At 43.8% G+C, this 22873-nt stretch overlaps 1 protein-coding gene across 1 annotated transcript; it reads left to right on the top strand.

Moving 5' to 3' along the window:
- Window positions 1–1787: 1787 nt before the first annotated feature.
- Window positions 1788–21444, top strand: LOC308094670 (visinin-like protein 1; the record flags this gene model as incomplete). Its single annotated transcript, XM_080441440.1, has 4 exons — window positions 1788–1901; window positions 19416–19591; window positions 20704–20919; window positions 21247–21444. Exons 2-4 carry the CDS (start codon window positions 19430–19432, stop codon window positions 21442–21444), a joined length of 576 nt encoding a protein of 191 aa, XP_080297566.1. The 5' UTR covers window positions 1788–1901; window positions 19416–19429.
- Window positions 21445–22873: the final 1429 nt, after the last annotated feature.

The following is a 22873-nucleotide window of genomic DNA, read 5'->3' as shown; positions in this document are numbered from 1 at the left end:
ACCTTCAATCGAAGGTCGGTCTCTCTCTCTCTCTCTCTCACACACACACACACACACAACACACACACACACACACACACACACACGCACGCACGCACATACGCACAAACATGTTATCACACAGTGACATATAGGCCTACACTGAAATGAAAACATTGCTGCAGGAAGACTGACGGTTATTGTGCTAAAGGTCAAGTCACTCTCTGGGACTGGGAGGGGTCCTGCGTGACCTTGTCTAAGTGAGCCCCCCCCCCCTCCCACACACGCACACACACACACACACACACACACACACACACACACACACACACACACACACACACACACACACACACACACACACACACACACACACACACGCCACCATATGACACACGCTCACTCTGTCTCTTTATACAGTCACAGCCAAATGCTAGCCTGGCAAGGCCTAATATCACTGCGTAGATATTATGGAATCTCTGTGTGGAACCTGCATTTCCGAGGGGCAAATAAAAAAAATGTCTCTGGTGATAAACCCACCCCATATTTGCACACTGGGCCCTGACTGGTCCCTCACAACTTCGTTGGGAGAGAAATCCAATCTCTATTGAGAGGGGCCAGAGTCAGACCTAATCTGCCAAGGGCATTTTATTTATTTTTTTGCACTGGCAGATTTGTCTGGAATCAGGCTGGCCAAATGCACCCTTTGCGGGTCTATTTGGTTACATTCGGTATAACATTCTCAGAGTTACAAACGGATCATTGACTGACTCCACATGTGTGAAGAAGAGGGGACTACAGTCCCACCCAGCCAGGCTCCGTTCCCCATAGCATCTTCATCATGAGCTTGCCTTGCATGATGCGACACATGCGACAAAAAAATGACTAACCCACCCACCCCTCTCTGTCACCGCGTCGGCAGGGGTTACAGAGGACGCGCGGGCACGAGCGAAGCGCGCGCCGCGGTGCTGGCTGCTGCTGAGGAGAGTGAGCGTTTTGATTGACGCAGCGGCCCGTCCAGTAAGGCGAGAGGATACAGCTCTGGTCCATAGCGTTAGAAGGATTTCTCCTTAACGCTATGTTACTTTCGAGCCGATGTCCGAACACCCCTGGTAGCGCAAGCTGTGCAGCCTCTCGTCTGTGGTCAAAAATAAAAAAATACACTTTTGCTACTGACCAAAACAAAGACGGTTTTAAGATGTTGAAAGCCTCCTTTCCTTAGTGGGAACACTCGGAGCCCGTCTAAAATACACTGTTTGGCCAGAAAATAAAATATTTCACCGGAAGGAAAAAATCTCAATCGAATTTTTCTATTCATAAGATCTGTAGGGGGCGCAGTGGAGTAACACAAAAATGTTTTCCTTCCGGTGAAATATTTTATTTTCTGGCCAAACAGTGTGTTTTAGACGTGAGGTGGTGGGGAGCTCAGAGTGTTCCCACTCAGGAAAGTAGGCTTTCAACATCTTAAAACCGACTTTGTTTTGGCAAGTAGCTAAAGTGTAGTGTTTATTTTGATTACAGACGAGCGGCTGCGCAGCCTGCGCTGCTGGGGGTGTTTGGGCAACGGCTCCAAAGTAACATAGCTTTAAGGAGAACTCCCTCTTAACGCTATGGACCAGAGCCAGCGAGGATGATGCTCCGAGGATCGCCTATAAACGCCGTCGCAGCCAATCGGCGGACGCGTCAGGGCGGTCTTTATGCAAATGCATTGGCGGAGGGGGACAGCAGCGGTTCATTCGTTTTCTCAGCCAGAGTGCGAAAGGCAGCAACTTCTGTTCTTCTGAGGGTTTATTATTACACGAGTGCTGTGTGTGTTTGCCCCAAACTTTGCGCTGAGAAGAAGATCCCCGAGGGAAGAAGAAGCGCACCCGTCTTTTGTTGCAGCATAAAGGATCTAGCTTTTACCTCCAGGACATTTCAGGGTAAGGAGCGATTTGTTTTCATGCCAACTCATACAGTATGGGGACTAATATGCACTAGAGAGACTATATATAGCTCAATGCTGTTAATGAGTATAGACACCTGTCAAACAATGTTAGACACCCTTTTTTACTTTTTCCATCTTGCAATGGAATGGAAAGAGGATGGTGATCATTGGGCACAGAGGTTAGAAACACATGTAAACAGATAGATACAGATCAACATGAGCTACTTCTCTCATCCTGATTAAACAAGAATAAGCCTTCGCACAGGTGCAGACTAGTTATATTATAACAACAGTAGAATGTATTTTTGGTGATCACTTTCGTACGCGCGCTCTTGGGCTGCGCTACTGGCATGGATGTGTGATTATCGATTAAAGGTAGCGAGTAGATCGATCATAGAAGTAGCGCTAGTATGGCTGATCATATGTGCGTAAACAGGCCTGGATGTTGGCTCAATGAGGATCTGCTCCTGGGAGGACGGTGGAGAAACGTCCTTTCATGCTCAGGAAAACAGTTATTAACAGTGGTGGAAAAAGTAGGCTATTCTATACTTTTTTACTTAGTAAAAGTATCAATACTGCAATTTAGAAATAGGCTACTCTGTTACAAGTAAATGTCCGGAATTCAAAATTTTGTAAAAGTAGGCCTACAAAAGTATTGGTATCAAAAATACTTAAAGTACCAAAAGTAGGACGTAGGCCTACTTGTTATGCAGAATGTCCCATTTCACAAGTTGTATAAAATGTTTAAAAATCTTTCGAAAATAGTAGACGGATGCATTGTAGATCAGCTATTTTAAAATGGCCGAAATGTATAGGGCTGAAGTGGTTAATGTATGTTTTGTAATAATAATCAAACTCTACAAAGTAACTACTAAAGTTTTCAAATAATTGTAGTGGAGTAAAAGTAGCCTACAATATTTGCCTCTGAGGTGTAGGCTATTTTTACTTGTGGAAAGCTACAAGTAAAAGTAGCCTACTGAAAATTGGAAATACTCCAGCAAAGTAAAAATACCTCAAAATTTTAAAAAAGTACAGTACTTGAGTAAATGTACTTAATTTACACCACTGGTTATTAACCTATAGAATAAGTATATAGGCTACCTGCACGTGCACCGTGACCTATTCCAGACAGGTATTCCTACCACATTGTTGCTTTTTTGGGCCACAAGTGCAATTAAACATGTTTACTTATGCGTGCGTGAATTTAAATTGTAATGTTTTTTAGTCGATGCGTCCTTACCGTTGCAATGAATACTAAATAGAGTTGAGGTCAAGACATCAATTAGATCATCAGAATATCTGAGTCCTCCAACTGTGACTTGTTTAATTGCAGATTCAAGTGTGTGTGTGTGTGTGTGTGTGTGTGTGTGTGTGTGTGTGTGTGTGTGTGTGTGTCTGTGTGTCTGTGTGTGTGTGTGTGTGTGTGTGTGTGTGTGTGTGTGTGTGTGTGAGATAGAGAATCTTTGAATGTGTGTAGCTTCATCTTCAAGCGTAGAATGCCTTATCAATGCCGCAAATTGTTATTGAAATCATAGCCTATTGTTATTGCGGAGAACTACAGAAGTTTAAAGTGCTGATGCATCAATATAATAATAAGCCCTGCATCACCTATTTCTCTTGAAAGTCATTGCAGCTTGTTTACTGTGTACTAATCTCTCAAGAACAGCTTCTGCACTGCGTTGGAATCTGTCGGGGAGGTTCGTCATAACGAGTGCGCATTCAGATCAGGAAGTAGGCCGCGCTTTACCCAATCACATGTAGTGGGCGGGATTCACATGTCCGTCGATCTTTCCCCCTCGAAACAAACCGAAACTAATTTAACAATAGCGTCCGCGGAGCAGACAAAACCACGGAAATATATTCACATTTTAACTTACTCTTTCATCATAGAAACAAGTGGGCTTATAACCAAAACGATCCATGTTCTCTGGGAGAAGTGGTGTTAGTGTTCCGTGTAGAAATATTGTTAGTGGGAATGAAAACATAGTCGCACCAAGCGGAAGTGATGCGCTGAAGGCGCATCACAAACACCGGTTTCCTTGTGCTCTGGTGTTACGTTATCGTCCGCCCAGAGCCAACAGACATAGAACAAACAGCAGAGGGCGCTGTTTTTCATTTTCAGTTGGCGATGGGTTCCCAGATTGACTGTGTACAAACAAGAGAGAGTGAGACACACGCACACACACACACACACACACACACACACACACACACACACACACACACACACACACACACACACACACACACACACACACACACACACACACACACACACACACACACACACACACACACACACACACACACACACACAAAGAGAGAGAGAACTTTACTTTTGTTAATTCTAGTGCAGTGGATGGCATCAGGTCATGAACAATCAATGGGGCCAGCTTTATATATCTTCAGTGTTTGTTAACGATATCGATGACGACCATCATGTGACATCATGTGTGCATCACGGGGTCATATCCGATCAGATCAGAGTTGCATCAGTGAACCTGGCTCATGTGTGTGCGCACGTGTCCATAATGTGATGCAACGTTCAATGATCATTGATTTGGAAAGAAAACACACAAATCCAATCAAAACACACACGCACACGCACACACACACACACACACACACACACACACACACACACACACACACACACACACACACACACACACACACACACACACTCACACTCACACTCACACTCACACACTCACATCAACATGGTAGATTGGTGGTGGCAGTGACAGCTCAGTCTGGTGCTGTGTACGTTTAGCTGCCAGACTGAACAGCAGTAGGTCATCATGAGTCTCTGAGCCGAAAGGAGATGCACTACAAGACCACAGGAATCTGTCAACAATGCACAGTCAAAATGAAAACTTCACTTGTTCCCTTACTATTTCGCTTAGACATCTTATCGTGGGCTTAGCCATAACCCACGTACAGTAGCATCAGCATCATCATCAGCAGCAGCAGCAGCAGCATCAGGAAGACAGGAATATTGGAATAATGTAACACCTTGATCTGTACACATAGTTACAGTAATTAGATTCCAAGCCTGATCTGATCTGAAAGTTGCTTGGCATATAAAATGACTGAATGTAAGACTCTGTGTTCTACGGCCACATGATTCAACTGAAAACAAGGCTCTACAGGATATATATATATATACTGTAGCAATCATTTCAATGAGGCTAGATCAGTCACCCTTTAATCCCACCAGTGTCATAAGCTGTTAGCTTATCCTATAGTTCCATGTATGTACTGCATGTATGTACCACAGGAGGTGGAAAGTATAGTGAAAGGGCTAATTGATGCGAGTCACACAGCACGGAATGGGAACACACACACACACACACACACACACACACACACACACACACACACACACACACACACACACACACACACACACACACACACACACACACACACACACACACACACACACACACACACAGCTGCTGCTTCCTGTTCCATGGAAATACCTATTGATCTATATGCTGTATTGTACAATACGTGTTGGTATAGAACAGCAGGCCCATGGTGTGTTCCGTGTGTGTGTGTGTGTGTGTGTGTGTGTGTGTGTGTGTGTGTGTGTGTGTGTGTGTGTGTGTGTGTGTGTGTTTACACTCTCAGAGTAGGGCTATCCCGGACAAAATAAATTCTTTGTTGCCTAATCGCCATAGGAATTTGTCGACTATTCGATTAGTTGATTTAATCGTGAAATCTGCAAAATTGTGTTTGCCCCATATAATCATGCAAAGAACAGCCTTTTCAGTTAAAATTTTCTAATTATAAGTGGCTACTGGCTGACTGGTAAAATTACAAGTTTTATATCTAGAGTTTACAAGAGATGGGCTCAAATATTTTCAAGAAAGAATTTGTTCAGTGTGGAAAAAGCTTAAAAAATGGCTAATCGACTAACAAAGTCTTGATCGTCTAAGACCAAACTGACCATTATCATTATTCATCTATAAGAGGGCAGCCCTGAAATGAACACTGGATTTAAAGGGTAGCCTGAATTTCCCCGCAATATTTTAATTCTTAAATGTATGTTCCAGAGTACGGTGCCGCATGACGAAAATAGCCAACCTACAAGCTCACAACACTTTGCATCTGCAACACGTGGTGAGCTTGTAGGCCGTTTTGTCTCGTCTTTGGTCTGAACTACTGTATAGGCTTCAGGGCAGTCGTGTATCTGGGCTCATGTCAATTTTATGATCTCAGTTCTGTATCTCTGTGTTTCACTATTCACAACATGAATGACGGCAGGGGTCTCTCTCACCACCCTTTATGTACCCGTCTCTCTCTCTCTCCATCCCTCTCTCCACCGTTTATGTACCCGTCTCACTCTCTCCATCCCTCTCACCACCCTTTATGTACCCGTCTCTCTCTCTCCATCCCTCTCTCCACCCTTTATGTACCCGTCTCACTCTCTCCATCCCTCTCTCCACCCTTTATGTACCCGTCTCACTCTCCATCTCTCTCCACCCTTTATGTACCTGTCTCACTCTCTCCATCTCTCTCTCCACCCTTTATGTATCCGTCTCTCCATCTCTCTCCCCACCCTTTAGGTACCTGTCTCACTCTCTCTCCACCCTTTATGTACCTCTCTCTCTCTCTCTCTCCTTTATGTACTGTACCTGTCTCACTCTCTCCACCCTTTATGTATCCGTCTCTCCATCTCTCTCACCACCCTTTATATACCTGTCTTACTCTCTTCATCTCTCTCCCCACCCTTTAGGTACCTGTCTCACTCTCTCCATCTCTCTCCCCAACCTTTATGTACCTGTCTCTCTCTCTCTCCATCTCTCTCCCCAACCTTTATGTACCTGTCTCTCTCTCTCTCCATCTCTCTCCCCAACCTTTATGTACCCGTCTCTCTCTCTCCATCTCTCTCACCATCCTTTATGTACCCGTCTCTCTCTCTCCATCTCTCTCCCCAACCTTTATGTACCTGTCTCTCTCTCTCCATCTCTCTCACCATCCTTTATGTACCTGTCTCTCTCTCTCCATCTCTCTCACCATCCTTTATGTACCCGTCTCTCTCTCTCCATCTCTCTCACCATCCTTTATGTACCTTTCTCTCTCTCTCTTTATGTCTCTCTCTCCATCCCTATGTCCCCCTGTTCCCATCCATTTTGTTGAGCAACAAAAGCCTGTAAGCCAGGTGTTCTGTGTCTCTGCCATGCACCACTGGGTAAGTGAGTGAGTGTGCGTGTGTGCGTGCGTGCGTGCGTGTAGCGAGATGGCACTTGCGCTGAATGCGTGTGTCCTCCCTGACTGATTCATGGATTCATTCACATTACATGCTTTATTACACAAAGACGCGGATGTCTTGATATCAGGACTTGTGCATCTGCCTGCACACACACACACACACACACACACACACACACACACACACACACACACACACACACACACACACACACACACACACACACACACACACACACACACACACACACACACACACACACACACACACACACACACACACTCACACTCACACAGCTCCCATGAGTTCCTGAATTGGCCACTATAGTCATTGAGCAACAACAAAGGAATGTTGAGTGGCAAACTGTATCATCTTTTAACTGCCTTGTAGTTATCAATAACCGTGTGTAGATAGTCGATACTCTAGCTATCTATAACCGTGTAGTGAGTCCATACTGTAGTTATCTATAACCGTGTAGAGTCCATACTGTAGTTGTATAACTATGCAGAATAGACACCAAAACTTGTTTCACCTAGAAATGTAATCACCAAATGACAATCACATCTTTCTGAGTTATTCAAACTAATTGATTTAAATTATTATAAAAAATAATCGATTGAATAGCCGATCTACAAGCTTGTAGATTCCGTATTTTTCATATCATGGTATGACAAAGTATAAAGTTTGGCTTAAGTGGTTAATCAGCATAATTGATTTAGTTGATTATAACAATGAAAGGGACTTTTTTTCCCACATTGATTCGTTCATATATTAAAACATTATTCATCCAAAAAACACGTCTGTGTTCGATTATTCGAAAAATAAATCGATAGAATAATTGCTATAGTCGATAGTCGCAGCCCTACAACCTTTGTCAAACACCTGTAGCTGTTACAGTAGCCATGTCTCTTTTAATACCACCATGAGTTCTGCATGGATAGTTTTTGGATAATAGCCTTTCAAAAGTTATCCTTCCAAAATGATACATGGCACATAATGGGCCGTGAAGGTTAATATTCAGTCTTTGATAGACATTTTGGGCAGCAGACCTGAAATATATATATTGGGTTAGACTTTCTAAATGGAAGTGAATGTGTGGAAACTATTGTTTGAGCTTCAGAAATGAGTTTCAGCCATAGTTAAGCTCAAGGTGATTAGCAATGACTTCACTGTGGAAGGCATTTCTTGAAGTTACTGCATCATTGAAACGATAAAAGATCCGCCCACTAAATACTCAGAATGAAAGGATTTTTAATTTGCAAAAGTGGTAGCAGTTTGAACCAAGCAGGCTCTTTCTCGGACATGATAATTACTAATTATTATAATGAAACAAATTGCATTGAAGGGTTATTTTTTTAATTGCCTGTCTGTAGCCTACCCATTATGATCGGTAACGCATCTGTGTCATTTTAGATTTGAGCTATTTTCAATCATTTTAACCATTATTTTATGCTTTGGCTATTCAAAAATAGCAGATATCTGCTATTATTAAAACATCGTACAAATTTGTGCAAATCTTTGAATATTTATATATATATTTTTTAACATTTTTAACATCTTTGCTTCTGGGGGTCCCTGGAACAAAATATGTTGAGATGGGGGTTGGCGGCCAAACACATATAATTTTGGGTGGTCCTTGACATGAAAAAGTTTTAGAACTACTGACATAGGAACATAGGTTTTTCAGAAAAAACTCAGGTCTTAATGGGTTAAAGCATAATTTGGTCAAACCTTTACACCTACACCTCTACAGTATGTTACAATATCCACAGAAGAGAGATGATAATGCAAGGTAAACAGTTAGTGCTCTGAACATGTAACCTCAACAACCTGGGCTGAGTCTGACTCTGAAGGACACTGTCCTTTAAGGTACTTTTATATATTTAAGTTGGAATGATATCCTGCAGTGCAGACAGAACAACGTACACGGTTCAGCATTGTATCAATGAAGGACTGTTCCGTGAGTGCTGGTATTCTCTTATAGAGATTTATTGTAATGTCTGTCTCAAATAAATCACAAAAATGTAATTCTGTGAGATTCAAATACAGAGTACAACGTACAGTAGTAATGGATATTTTTGGGGACAGTCAGTTAATCCCCATTATGTTAGTCCCATTACACGCAAAGGACCGCAATGGAAATATATAAGTGTGCTCAAGCTTTTTTGGGCTTTATCTTTTACAGATGTACACATATATGTTCATGTATATGGGCATTGTGGGAGATGGCGCCAATGTGTGTGTGTGGCCCGCCGTCTGATCAATCAGTCAGTTATGTTTATGGTCACTGATAACTCATTGATGATGACTGTGCCATGCAAATGGAGAACCTTATTTTTCAGGGTTGGGGTCCGGGAGGTTACTCCTAGTAAATGCAAACATACTATGAATAGTAAATAAATTTGAATTCATACAGAGAACACTGTATAGCCTGGGACAACAAAGAAACGGAAATAAAACAATTATTCACCAACACAATAAAGATTGTTTTTCACTTTCCACCGAGAAACAATACAAATGCACAGTGGACAGGCTACTTCAATAGCCAGAGGCTATGGCCATTTGCGGGTAGGGATGGGATGATCATGGACTTTGATGGTATGATTATAGTGAGAGAAATAATTGCGGTTTCTTTTCTTTTTTTCTTTTTTTTTTTTTCATTTTAATTTTTCACAAAGTATACATACATACACCCCCCCCCCCCACATCCCTCCCCCTCCCCACATACAAACCCACATACATAAAGGACAGCACAGATAAAAATAATCAAAACATAATAAAAAAATAAAAGGTAATAATTGCGGTTTCATGATTATACAACGTATACATTTATTCCACAACACTATGGATGTATAAAATTCCATGAGCATTTGTAAATGAGACGTTTTATTATATTTCTTGGCTTTTGTTTTTACAGTTGCTGGCTTTCAAATACAGTAATGCAGAAGCCAAACTGCAGTAGCCAATCATACATACAATATGATAAATACAAATACATAAAAAGTATATCTCTTTGGAAGAGAGAGAGAGAGAGAGAGAGAGAGAGAGAGAGAGAGAGAGAGAGAGAGAGAGAGGCAGAGGATGACATGGACATACTTGTTATGAAAACAGCTGGCTATCTCTGAATCACGTAAACAGGCAAATAGTGCTCAATCAGGGATTCTGTTTGTGTGTGTACACATGAGCGTACTGTACGTGGGTACACATGCATTTGTGCATGTGGGTACACGACGTGTATTTCTGCACATGTCTGTCTGTCTGTCTGTCTGTCTGTCTGTCTGTCTGTCTGTCTGTGATTGTGTGTGTGTGTGTGTGTGTGTGTGTGTGTGTGTGTGTGTGTGTGTGTGTGTGTGTGTGTGTGTGTGTGTGTGTGTGTGTGTGTGTGTGTGTGTGTGTGTGTGTGTGTGTTCGCGCGCGAGTGTTTGCATGTGTACACACCCCCAGGTATCTATATGCTGGAGTCAGGCAGGCATTTCGGCCAGATCCATGTATCGGCCATGATTTGACTTCTTTGATGACAGCTGTATTTGGGAATTATGCAGCCAATTTGTGACGTTCAACCTGGCCTTAGTTTTGGGCGTGTCAAAAATAGTTGGGTAAATGAATAATTAAGCTCTGGTTATGTGTACAGTATACTGTATACTGTATTTTGATCAAAATGTATGTTTATTTAGTTTGCTTATGAATTGAATATTCTCAAATAGACACTTTAATCAAATCTAAGTTTTTCCAAATTGATTAGAAAATGTTGCACTTTTTGTCCAAATATCTGTCAACACATCGGTAACAGTGGGACAGGACTCAGAATCAGACCCAAAAATCTGGCATTGGTCGGGCTCTAATTTGTGCATTTGATGGACGGTATTGCTGTCATATTATCACAGAGAGGAACAATGCAGACACATTGCAGCATCCCTAAGACATGAGGCACAGGTCATCGACGACTGTAATGAATGCTGAAATTAATAACCCATTAAGACCTGAGGCCGATTCTACGAATGCCTTCTAAATCAGTAGTTCTCAAACTCACTATTTTTTTTAAATGTCCAAAAATAGCAGATGTACAAGCTCCGTGCCGCGCTGTGAGCTTGTATATCTGCTATTTTGGAATAGCCAACACTAAAATCTAAAATGACACAGATGCTTTCTCCCGGTTCTAATGGGATAAATGATGTTTTGGAGATATGGGGCGCTAAAGGTTAGCATTGTTCCTGCACAGAGGGGCTGAGTCATAGAGAGTAGGACACACACACACGCACGCGCGCACACACACACACACACACACACACCACACACACACACACACACACACACGTGTAGTACTGTATTTGTGAGGACATCAACATTTTAGGACAGTGATTTTATGAATGCCATTTTTGGGGACGTTTTTACCCTGACCCGTAAGGCAAAAATAGCAGATCCACAAGCTTACAACGCGCCGCGCTGTGATGCTTTGTGCGCTTGTAGATCGGCTATGTTCGGTGCACGACACTCAGACGCAACTACAGTGTAAGTATAAATGAGGCGCAACTCCAAACCCCTAAACCTACCCTCTAAATGCCTCATCCTAACCCCAACCTGAATTTTATCCTAATTGTAAGCCTAACTCCTCAAATCTGTTTTAACCATAAAACAACCATTTCTCTTGTGAGGAGGACCAAGAAAATGGTCCACTGTCTGTTTCTCAAATTCTACTATACTTCTGGGGACATTTGGCCTCCACAAGTTTAGAAATACAAGTACGCGCGCACGCACGCACGCACGCACGCACGCACGCACGCACGCACGCACGCACGCACGCACGCACGCACGCACGCACGCACGCACGCACACACACACACACACACACACACACACACACACACACACACACACACACACACACACACACACACACACACACACACACACACACACACACACACACACAGCAACAACAGCCCCCATGGCCATTTGGCAGGGTGCTGGGCAACGGTTGTCAGGGCGACCGATTATTCACTGTCTCTTCTTGACGGTGTGGGTGAGCTGCGGGGAACGGCAGTCCAGAATATGATCTGTCATCCACACCTCAATAACTCTGCTCTGCATACATGCATCTCTGTATTGTTCGCCTATACTGTGTATCAGTGGTTCTCGACCTTTTCTGGATCAGGGCCCACTTGAAAAGGGTTTGTGGCCCACCCATCTGACCACTTAACCCGTGTTAAGTGGTCAGATGAGTGGGCATGTTTATTTTAATGATCAATCAATCAGTTGTGTTCCGGCTTAGATCAATGGAACTACGTAGTTAGTTAAGCTCCTATTTAGCACATTTCCTCAAGGTTTAAAAGAAAAAAATAATAAATATCATATTAAAAGACCCACTGGCCTATATTACCGCTCCCTCTCTCTCTCTCTCAGTGGTAAACAGCCAAGTACCATTTACTCAGTTATTAAGGTACTTTTACTTTACTCAATTCCTTGATACTTAATACTTCTTAATACTTCTACTCCACTGCATCTAAGAGGCAAATGTTGTACTTTTTACTCCACTACATCTATTTGACAGCTTTAGTTTGTAATAACTTTGCAGATTGATGATTCATAATTATATAGAAAATATAGGCCTAAGTATAAAATAGGGCTCAAGTGGTTAATGATCAATAATTATACGAGTGTAGTTCAATAACATGTATGATGCTATGATCTGAAATGGCCATTCTGCATAATGAGTACAACTTTTGTACTTTGATTTAAGCCAAGATTATAAATGCAGGACTTTTACTTAGTATAAGTTAGTATTACAAGTTAGTTAGTACTTATAGTTAGTTAGTAATTATAAGTTAGTTACTTAGTAAGTATTTTTACCCAGTCGTATTACTACTTTTACTTAAGTCCAAAACCACCACTGGTCTCTCTCTCTCAGTCGCCCTCTCTCGCCCTCTCTGTCTGTCTCTTTCTGTCACTCTCTCTTTCCTTCACACATTTCACAGTTTGGTGAACTTGCCGCTAGTTCTGTATTGGACTGGTATTCCTATTGATCACCCCCTACTAGTGTCCATTGCACGCACGCACGCACGCACGCACGCACGCACGCACGCACGCACGCACGCACGCACGCACGCACGCACGCACGCACGCACGCACGCACGCACAAAATGGCCACTGTAATTGAGGCATCACTTTTCCATCACAGTAGCAGTTAATCACTGTCCTCCACTTGACCGTCAGCTCACAGCGCGCTGCATTGGGACACGCTTTGAGCTTGTAGTTCTGCTAGTATCGGCGGAAAACACCGTCGTACCCCGGAGTATAAATGAACCACATGAAACCCTTGCATCGCTATACTGAGCATGTCAAAAGAAACACTTGGCAAAAATAGGTGAACATTCGGCCAATATAGGCGAACATTCAAAGAATGTTCCCATTTCCTGAAAAGCTACGATTCCAGCCCGACAGTGACGATATGATTGGTTATGGAATCTGCAGGCAATAACAGTATGCCAACTAAGTTCCTATAGGCTCATAGTCTCTCCAGACAGACTTGTTGGCTCACACAATGTAGCTTCCACCTAACAGTCTGACTCTGTACATCAGAAGCGTTGAAAATGATTCAAAAATCCTCCAATTCCATTTAGCCTTTGCAGTGTAAATCAGTCCTACTGTAAATCAAAGTAGATCAAAGTATAGTAGGGAATGACAAACAGATGACAGCTTCCTGTACAGAACTTATATGAGGAAAACATTACAGACTCTCTGTAGCATTCAAAGATTGTGGATGAGTTGTCATGGCTTGAGAGACTATCACCACATTCATGGCAGCACATTGCTAATACCTGCCAACAGATATATCCTCCTACAAGTTTTTGCTGTCAAGCTCTGTCGGGCAAACGTTATCTAACTCGTAAGAGTGTAAAAATGGACCTGTGGGGGTCTAATTTCACACTTGAGTTAAATGAACACTCAGGATTTTGCTGCCACCCTCCCCCTGTCTGAGTCATACACGCATTAACTCTTACCCTGCCAGAGTTTTTTCAGAACAGTCTGTAGCCTCTGCCAGGGTTTTGACCGATTTTGGTACCTTTTCGCATAGCCACAAAATATTTTTCTCAAGTATGATTGATCCCCAGAAAATTTCTAATCACAGATGAGATTCAGGTGTGGTTTCACAAATGTCAACGAGGTCAATTTGACCTTGTTGTCATGTGTTTGATGTTTGAAAATAGCTCAAAACCAGTGGTTTCAAACCAAAAAACATTGTGAATTGTTTGTCCGTTTCAATTTTAACATTGAAGTGGATGGAGCAGCAAATCTTTGGAAATTGTTATCTCCTTATTCGTTTGGAATATCGAAAAGGTGTCAATACTAAATAATTAGAGAATCTTTTTAGATTTTTTTTTTTTTGAAAAAAGTTTTTTTTTTCTTTTTTTTTCCAGGACGTTTTTAAACGTCTTTGGCAGGCAACAGCTAATTTCTCAAAGACGTTTATAAACGTCTTTGGCAGTTATAGAGTTAACAACTCAGACCACGCTTCCTTGTTTGCCATTTGCTTTCGACAGCCGTGAAGAACCAGCATTCGGTACAGTTCAGAATGATCGAGATACACGTCTTTTCTCCCCTCTGAGACTGACACTCTGATATTTCTCCTCAGACTTCTTATCTGCCTCGCAGATCGCATCTTCATCTTCATCTTCATCCTCCTTTCTACACTTTCTCTTTCTCGTTACCTCACCTGTCAGGCTGTCTGTCTGTCACTCAGAAGTGTGAATAGACATCTTAGACAGAGTCCATCCTTTCTCTCTCTCTTATAATTTTTCTACACCCAGCGACTTAATATCTCCTTTTGTCACATTTGTATTATTAGCTTCTGCTTGGCAGATTATCTTCTCTCTTTATACAGTATACTGTATACTGTATACTGTGTGTTCTATATTTCTTATATAGCCAGGAGAGTGTAGAGAAACAGGAAATCAAGGGCAGGGAGAGGAGGGACATTCGAGACAATACTGAGAGTCGGATTCAAACTCAGATCCTCGCGGCTCACAAGGAGTACATGGTCTGTCTGTGCACTGACTGGCTGAGCCACCAGTCCAGGCACCCTGTGCGTGTGTGTTCCATCCTGGAACTAATCTGTTATATGTGTGTGCATTATGTGTGTGTGTGTGTGTGTGTGTGTGTGTGTGTGTGTGTGTGTGTGTGTGTGTGTGTGTGTGTGTGTGTGTGTGTGTGTGTGTGTGTGTGTGTGTGTGTGTGTGTGTGTGTGTGTGTGTGTGTGTGTGTGTGTGTGTTTGAGCCTCTGTCACGCGTTTGACGTGTACAGACTGTCAAAGGCGTCACCATCCCTGGAAACACCACGTTTCCCGGCCAATCGACCCATTTAGTGTCACCCGGAGGCCGCACAGACAGTATGTCCATGGGAAACTACAGCATGCAAATTTCTACCCCCAGCTAAAAGGCAGTCCCTACTTGCCATGAGGGAGATATTGAGCATTTGAGCTTAAAGCAGTACTGCTTGTCAACCAGTAGGTATCCTACCCAGGGTCTAAATGTTTCAATGGAAGAGGAGGGAGGAGACCACCTCCAACCACTGCAAATGCACTAGTTAGATTGTATTAACATGTTAATGTTGATAAAGTTCCGGATTGCAGCATAGATGTAACCAAATGGATCCATACGGGATGGGTCCATTTGTTTACATTTGTACAATGTCAAAGTTACATTATCTTTCAGGATTCTACTGTGTAGTTGGCCACAAACACACTTGTGCACAGACAGCACATGCTTACACATAGATGCACATACTGTAACACACACACACACACACACACACACACACACACACACACACACACACACACACACACACACACACACACACACACACACACACACACACACACACACACACACACACACACACACAAAGTCCAAGGTGGCAGGCATGACAGAATGGCGTGGAGGCAAGTTAATCTCTCTGTGTTGGATTTCATGAACGTATCTCATCTATAATGCCTCAGAGACGTAACATATTTTCATAGATATTTTTCCTCCAGAGGAACTTCCTCCACCTGAGCACTCTGCTCTGGTGAGAGCTTCCACTCTGGGAGAGAGATGAGAGGAGATTCCTGGTAAACAGCATCACACACAGGAGACATTCTAATTGGCCCTGTGCTGCTGTGAGCACTGTTCATTTCCCCTTGTTTTCAGGATCGAGTTCCCAGTAGCATTGCCTGCCATTTGTGTCCACAGGAAACTCTATTATCTGCTACAATGGATCAGTTACACAAGAAGCAAACATTCCACCTGTGGATTGTGTTTTTTATTTCGTTTTTTGTAACCACTACCACTTATGCCGTATCCTTGGTTGACCGGAATACCCCAGGGCTCTATACCGGGGCCCCTCCTGCTGTTGCTCTACACTAAATATCTTCGTCGAAAATAGCCAATCTACAAGCTCACCGGCACCGCGCATCACGTTGTGTATTCGCTTTGTATTTGTGGACTAAGACGAAATCCTGTTTGGGCCGGGGAGATATTACACTTTGTGCTTCATCCAGTACCGCTTGAATGTCAACCAGTAGTGGTCCAACCTGACCACAGGAGATACATTTCTCAATAGTAGAGGAGGGAGACCACCTCAAACCACCGGAGTTGTGTCAGTTATATTGTATTCACATACGCTGCCATAATAATATTTTATCCACACAAAAAGTTATGGATTGCAGCTTTATGCTTTCTTTCAGATCGTTCAGTGTAGAGAGAGAGAGAGAGGAAACCAAGGGCAGAAAGAGAAGAGACGTGCAACACAAGGAGCTCACAAGGAGCATATGGTCTGTGCACTAACACGTAGTGAGCCACCAGGCGCCCAAAGGAGTGAGCTGTTTTGTGTCCGTGTGTGTTTGCATGTGTGTCCTCGGAGTCAGTGATTTACAGAGACATCTGAGTGGATACCGGGGCTGTCAATCATTTCTAGAGGAAGTTAAACTGTCTAAAACCATCTGGCATGTCACCGTGTGAGAAAGAGACCCTAGAGAATGAGAGAGAGAGAGAGAGAGGGGGGGGGGGTGGGGGGGAGAGAGGCAGAGATGTAGATGGAGCTACTCCACTACACAGTCCGGTTCAGTGCTGTTCCCCTCCAAAGTGACCTTCTGTCTCGCTGGGGAAAATGGACGCTGCAGGCATTGCAGCCGCAACACTGCGACCCCTTAATGTGTTACATCTCAAAGCTGCTGTCTGCTGTCCAATCTCCATAACAGTTAACCCTGCCAAACCCTGTTATGTACTCAGTAACAAAAAAATGCTGAGTTCATTTAACAAGACAGGGTCTAAAGACGGCGTGGCTTCATGTGGATCTCAGACTTTCTTGTGACGTCAGTCATCTATTATTACCATTATCTATGACGTATGACCAAGGTTTCAACCCGATCCATTCTAACCTGACTCTGTCAAATGGAAGAAGCTTGCGACACACATTTTGTTTCACAGCCTACTTCCATCTGAGACTCCTGTAGCAGAATCGATGACAGACGGCATTTTCATTTTTTCAAGCTACTTAGCAGGTGAATGGATGATCCCGCCCCTTGCAGCCGCTGATTGGTTCTAACACGCAGCGGACCGTGCAGCTTTACTCCCTGAGCGATCCCAGACCTCCTTCCTGAAATCAAATGCAAATGAGATTTCCGGAGGGAGGGGGGTTTACCAGGCTAGATCCATTCACTTCCATTATGAAATAAAAGTTTAAAAGCTTAATCATAGATAGATAGCCTCGTTCCCAGCCTTACTGATCTGCGAAGAGAACAGATATCATAGATGACAGAAGTCATTGATAACTGATGTCAAAGACTTGTTTCATGAAGTCTGAGATCCACATTGGAGACACACTGTTCCCATGTGGATCCACAAGATATTTAATTAACAAAACTAATCTGTATAGTAGAGTATGTTTACTAACACAACTGTGGTGGTTTTAGTTGATCTCCCTGCTCTTCTATAATATTCTGTGGTCAGGTCGGACCACCACTACTGGTTGACAAGTGAATAGTGCATGGAGCTCAAAAGGTTTCTGTATTAGCTCAGCTGTAGAAATGTCAGCGCTTGTGTGAGTGACCCGGGTTAGAATCCCAGGTAGGACATAAAAGTTACAGATTTCAGCCTTAAATATAAAAACGCATATTTAATATATATTAAATATGTGGGGGAAAATGCATGGAGGCACTTCTTTGGCCCACTGTACACAAGTCATTTGGTGCTGATTGGTCAGCCAGACCCTCTCGTACGCTTAGCCTCCATGCTGTAAAAATGTACCATTACGTGTCCTTCGTTTCCTCCGACTTATCAGAGCGTAATAAACCTGAAATACTAGTGCCGTGTTGATATGAAGTCTAGACTGGATGACTCACCGATCATAAAGGACTTGGAAGCCATTAAGCCATCGCTTTCCCGAATAATCTATATCCATACTTTTAAGAGAGGGGGATTTGTGCCGGTGAGTCTGGCTCGGGTGAGTCAAGTGGCATCCGCGGTGTCAGAGTGCAAAAGCTGTTTGGCCACGGTTCTTGTGACTCAGACGTGGCGTCACGGATTGAGGCCGCAGAGGGACGCTGTGGCCCCTGGGCTGAGTGAACCGTGTCAGGGCAAGTGGCACATTGGCCAGGTAATGGTCCGTGTTACAGCCAAAGAGCAGTGATGCTCTCAAGGGGGCTTCGCGTGTACGAGGTGTTGACGGGCGCGGTGAGATGGTCGGATTCATTATGGGAGTGGAGGGACAGCTCACAGCTTGGATGTAAAGTGTAGCAGAGCAACAGATGCTCGGCACGGGTGTCTGAACTAACCACGCGAAACAGGCACATCATTATTCCTGAGTGTGAGTGTGTGTGTGTGTGTGTGTGTGTGTGTGTGTGTGTGTGTGTGTGTGTGTGTGTGTGTGTGTGTGTGTGTGTGTGTGTGTGTGTGCGTGCGCGCGCTTGTGTATCTGTCTGTCTCAGAGGGCATGCTGTGTGTGTGTGAGCTCGTACACGATTGCAGAAGCGCATGTGTGCATTTTGTGTGTTCCCTGCTCACGTCATTCTACAGTATATTTGTGTCTATCCCTAGAGATCATGGCTGCTTCAGCAACACAGGGACACTGTTGTTTGTGTATTGTGTACCATTCATCTTTCTCTCTCTCTCTCTCTCTCTCTCTCTCTCTCTCTCTCTCTCTCTCTCTCTCTCTCTCTCTCTCTCTCTCTCTCTCTCTCTCTCTCTCTCTCTCTCTCTCTCTCACACACACGCACACACACACACACACACCCCACCCCTCTCTCTCCCCAGAGAGGTGAAGAGTCATGGGGAAACACAACAGCAAACTCGCCCCTGAGGTCCTGGATGACCTGACAAAGAGCACAGAGTTCAACGAGGCGGAGCTCAAACAGTGGTACAAGGGCTTCCTGAAAGACTGTCCAACTGGTATCCTCAACCTGGAGGAATTCCAACAGCTCTACGTGAAGGTGAGGAGGGGAGGAGAGGGAGAGGAGAGGAGAGGAGAGGAGAGTTCTTTTCCCATTGTAGCCTACACATCCATACCTAGATACCTCATTGGCCTCTGCAGTTCATTGGAGCGACCTGTATGGCGGCGCCATTTTAGAGAAGGCAAGCTTCCTGACAGCTGGCCAATCGCAGCGTGTCTTTTCCGGGACTTGTCAGAATCTAGTTGTATAAAAAGTTCCCGTTATATTTTATACAACTAGATTCTGCCAAGTCCCCGAAAAGACGGGCTGTGACTGGCCAGTAGTCAGGAAGCTTGCCTTCTCCAAAATGGCGTCCGAGATACAGACGCCTCAGAGCCGGAGGAGGCGTCTACCTTTATATGTCTATGTACACATCTACCAGCTCTACCAATAGAAGCTGCATGTGTCACATTGTTCATACCACTGTTTCCCAAACAGTGGGTCGGGACCCATTTGTGGGTCGCGGATCCATTTTTGCGGGTCACGAATGAATATCCCTAAGTTTCCTAAATGTTTTTATTATTTTAAAATAATTTCAGAAATAATTTCATGAATAAAATAAATAAATTATCCTCACAAAAACATGCAGTAATCCTGGTCACTATACTGCCTCCCACTGGTCAGCCAGGGCGCCTGATGGAGGGGAAAGGAACTGGTTGGAATAACGTGTTCCTTCCACGCGCTACGTCTAACCAGGGAACCTCCCCCCTGTCGGGTGATAAGAAGCAGACTGCTTGCTCCTCATGCTTTGAAGGAGGCATGAGCTTCAGCTTGGGCTCTCCCTAGGCTGGCAGAGGGAGAGTAGTGCCCACTGCCCAGGATTACATAGGCAATTGGCACTGGGTGAAAAAATATGGGTTACAAAATCGTGGGATAAAAATTATTTAAAAAACATTTTTGCAAAGAAATGCCCTAAATAATTAGAAAACAAATGTTTCGCGCCATGTTGCGAGCTTGCAGATCTGCTATTTTCACTAGTTTGGGTCCCGGGCAAGATTTCTCTTTTGGGTCTTGAGCTAAAAAGTTTGGGAACCACTGGTTTATACTGTACAAACAATAGTGTTGTTTCACATTTGCAAAGTCGCCTCGCTCTGCCCTCTGCCTTCACTCAGTTCTTCCCGTACGGCGACGCGTCCAAGTTCGCCCAGCACGCGTTCCGGACGTTCGACAAGAACGGCGATGGGACCATCGACTTCAGGGAGTTCATCTGTGCCCTCTCCATCACCTCCAGAGGGAGCTTCGAGCAGAAACTCAACTGGGCCTTCAACATGTACGACCTGGATGGTGACGGAAAGATCACGCGCATGGAGATGCTGGAGATCATCGAGGTACGCGCGTGTGTTTGTGTGCACGTCGCCTAGTGCAGCAGATATTCCATTATGTGGGTTCAATTTGTTAAACCAAAAAAATAAAGGCCATTTGACAATAGGGATGCCAGGGATACTGTACATTTTTTATAAAGTTGTTAAATTGTTATATTATCAAACATAAATATTAAATTCAGTCTGACCAGAAGCTAGGATAAAACATATCCCCACCAGTGATTAAAAAAAAGGGGGGATATCAAAAACAGAGTCATGGATCCCCCATCCCTCCTCTATTATCGTTTGTTACAAGGCAACTTTTCACCTCACTCCCCCCCCCCCCCACTCCAGGCCATCTACAAGATGGTGGGCACGGTGATCATGATGCGTATGAACGAGGACGGGCTGACCCCGCAGCAGCGCGTCGACAAGATCTTCTCCAAGATGGACAAGGACCACAACGACGAGATCACCCTGGAGGAGTTCAAAGAGGCCGCCAAGTCCGACCCCTCCATTGTTTTACTGCTGCAGTGTGAGATGCAGAAGTAGGAGGCGAGGGATGGAGGGAGGGAGGGACGGATGGAGGGAGGGAGGGAGGGAGGGAATGAGGGAACAAGAGAGGAGGACGGAGAGAAGGAGAGATGTGATGGGCAGTGGTGGACAAAGTGCTCAGTCAAAGTATAGATGCTCCTGGTCAAATATTACTCAACTGCTAGTGAAAGTTGCTCAGCCACATTTGTACTTGAGCTAAAGTATTAGACTACTTGCTTTAAAAAGAATACTACAGTAGAATAAGTATTCTAAAGTACAAATTACAAAGTACATTTTCTTTTTAATATCAATGGATTGCTCGAAAATAAAATTAAAAAATCATCATTTTCAAAAATATTCGAATAGTGAAATGTGTTTTGAGCTTGTAGAGCTATTTTCACTATTTTTTAAATAGGTTTTTAAAGTGCTTAATTCATAATAAAAAGATTAAGTGTTCCTAGAAACAAAAACACTAAATGTACTTAAGTGCAGTACTGAAGTACATGTTACTGTCCACCACTGCTCTCCATCGAGAGAATGAGAGGAAAGGAGGGGTGGCGGTGCGTGTGAATGTGTGTGAGACATTTATTGAAACAGGTGTATGGCTTGAGAAAGATAATAACCTCCTTGGGGTGATGTCATCCTATCCTTCCAGCCCATACACAATAAAATGCACTACACACATAATTTGCAGGGACATCTTATCGGGTGTGTTTGTAATCCGTTTTTAGGCTCTGACGAATATCGGGGGCGTTACTAGGTTCTGGTGTCATAACAACAACGAACGTGAAGATAAAAGCGGTTCAAATGACTGCATTATTGCTTTTTTCCCCCTGGCAAGCTCTGTGCGTAGCATGTGTGCCATCAATTCTTTAAGCCTTATAGGTAGTTGTGTGTGGGTGCCGGGCACCGAAAATAGGCGATCTACAAGCTCACAAGGCATCGCGCTGTGATGCCTTGTGAGCATGTGGATCGGCACCAGCCTGCAAATAAGCATAACTCAGGCTTTAGAGTACTAACGTTGCAGTTCAGTAATGAACAGTGACTTGGAGCGCCGGTTTACAAACACACCCGATGTTTGGACGGTCCGCCCTAAAGGAGAGATGTGAAAATAGCCGTGACCGTGTACACGTGGTCCATGGAGAGAAGAGAGCGAGATAATGAAAAACAATACCATGACCTTTGTGTTTGTGTGTGTTGTGTGTGTCCATGTGTGTGTGTGTGTGTGTGTGTGTGTGTGTGTGTGTGTGGGTGTGTGTGTGTGTGTGTGTGTGTGTGTGTGGGGAGCCATGGGTGCGTGAATGCCCGTGTGTCTCACGCGACCGGGATGGTTTACCAGGCTACTGATAGTGTGGGACAACCTCTGGCTATGTTATGACTACTTGTGTACGAAGAAAAAAATCAATGCTCACTAACATGATTAGAGCTACTTCATTAAAATGCAATC

This window comes from Gymnoscopelus braueri (assembly GCF_963280865.1).
Source record: "Gymnoscopelus braueri genome assembly, chromosome: 11".
Taxonomy (NCBI): Eukaryota; Metazoa; Chordata; class Actinopteri; order Myctophiformes; family Myctophidae; genus Gymnoscopelus; species Gymnoscopelus braueri.
The sequence above is the reverse complement of the archived record's forward strand: the minus strand, read 5'-3'. Positions and strand labels throughout refer to the sequence as shown.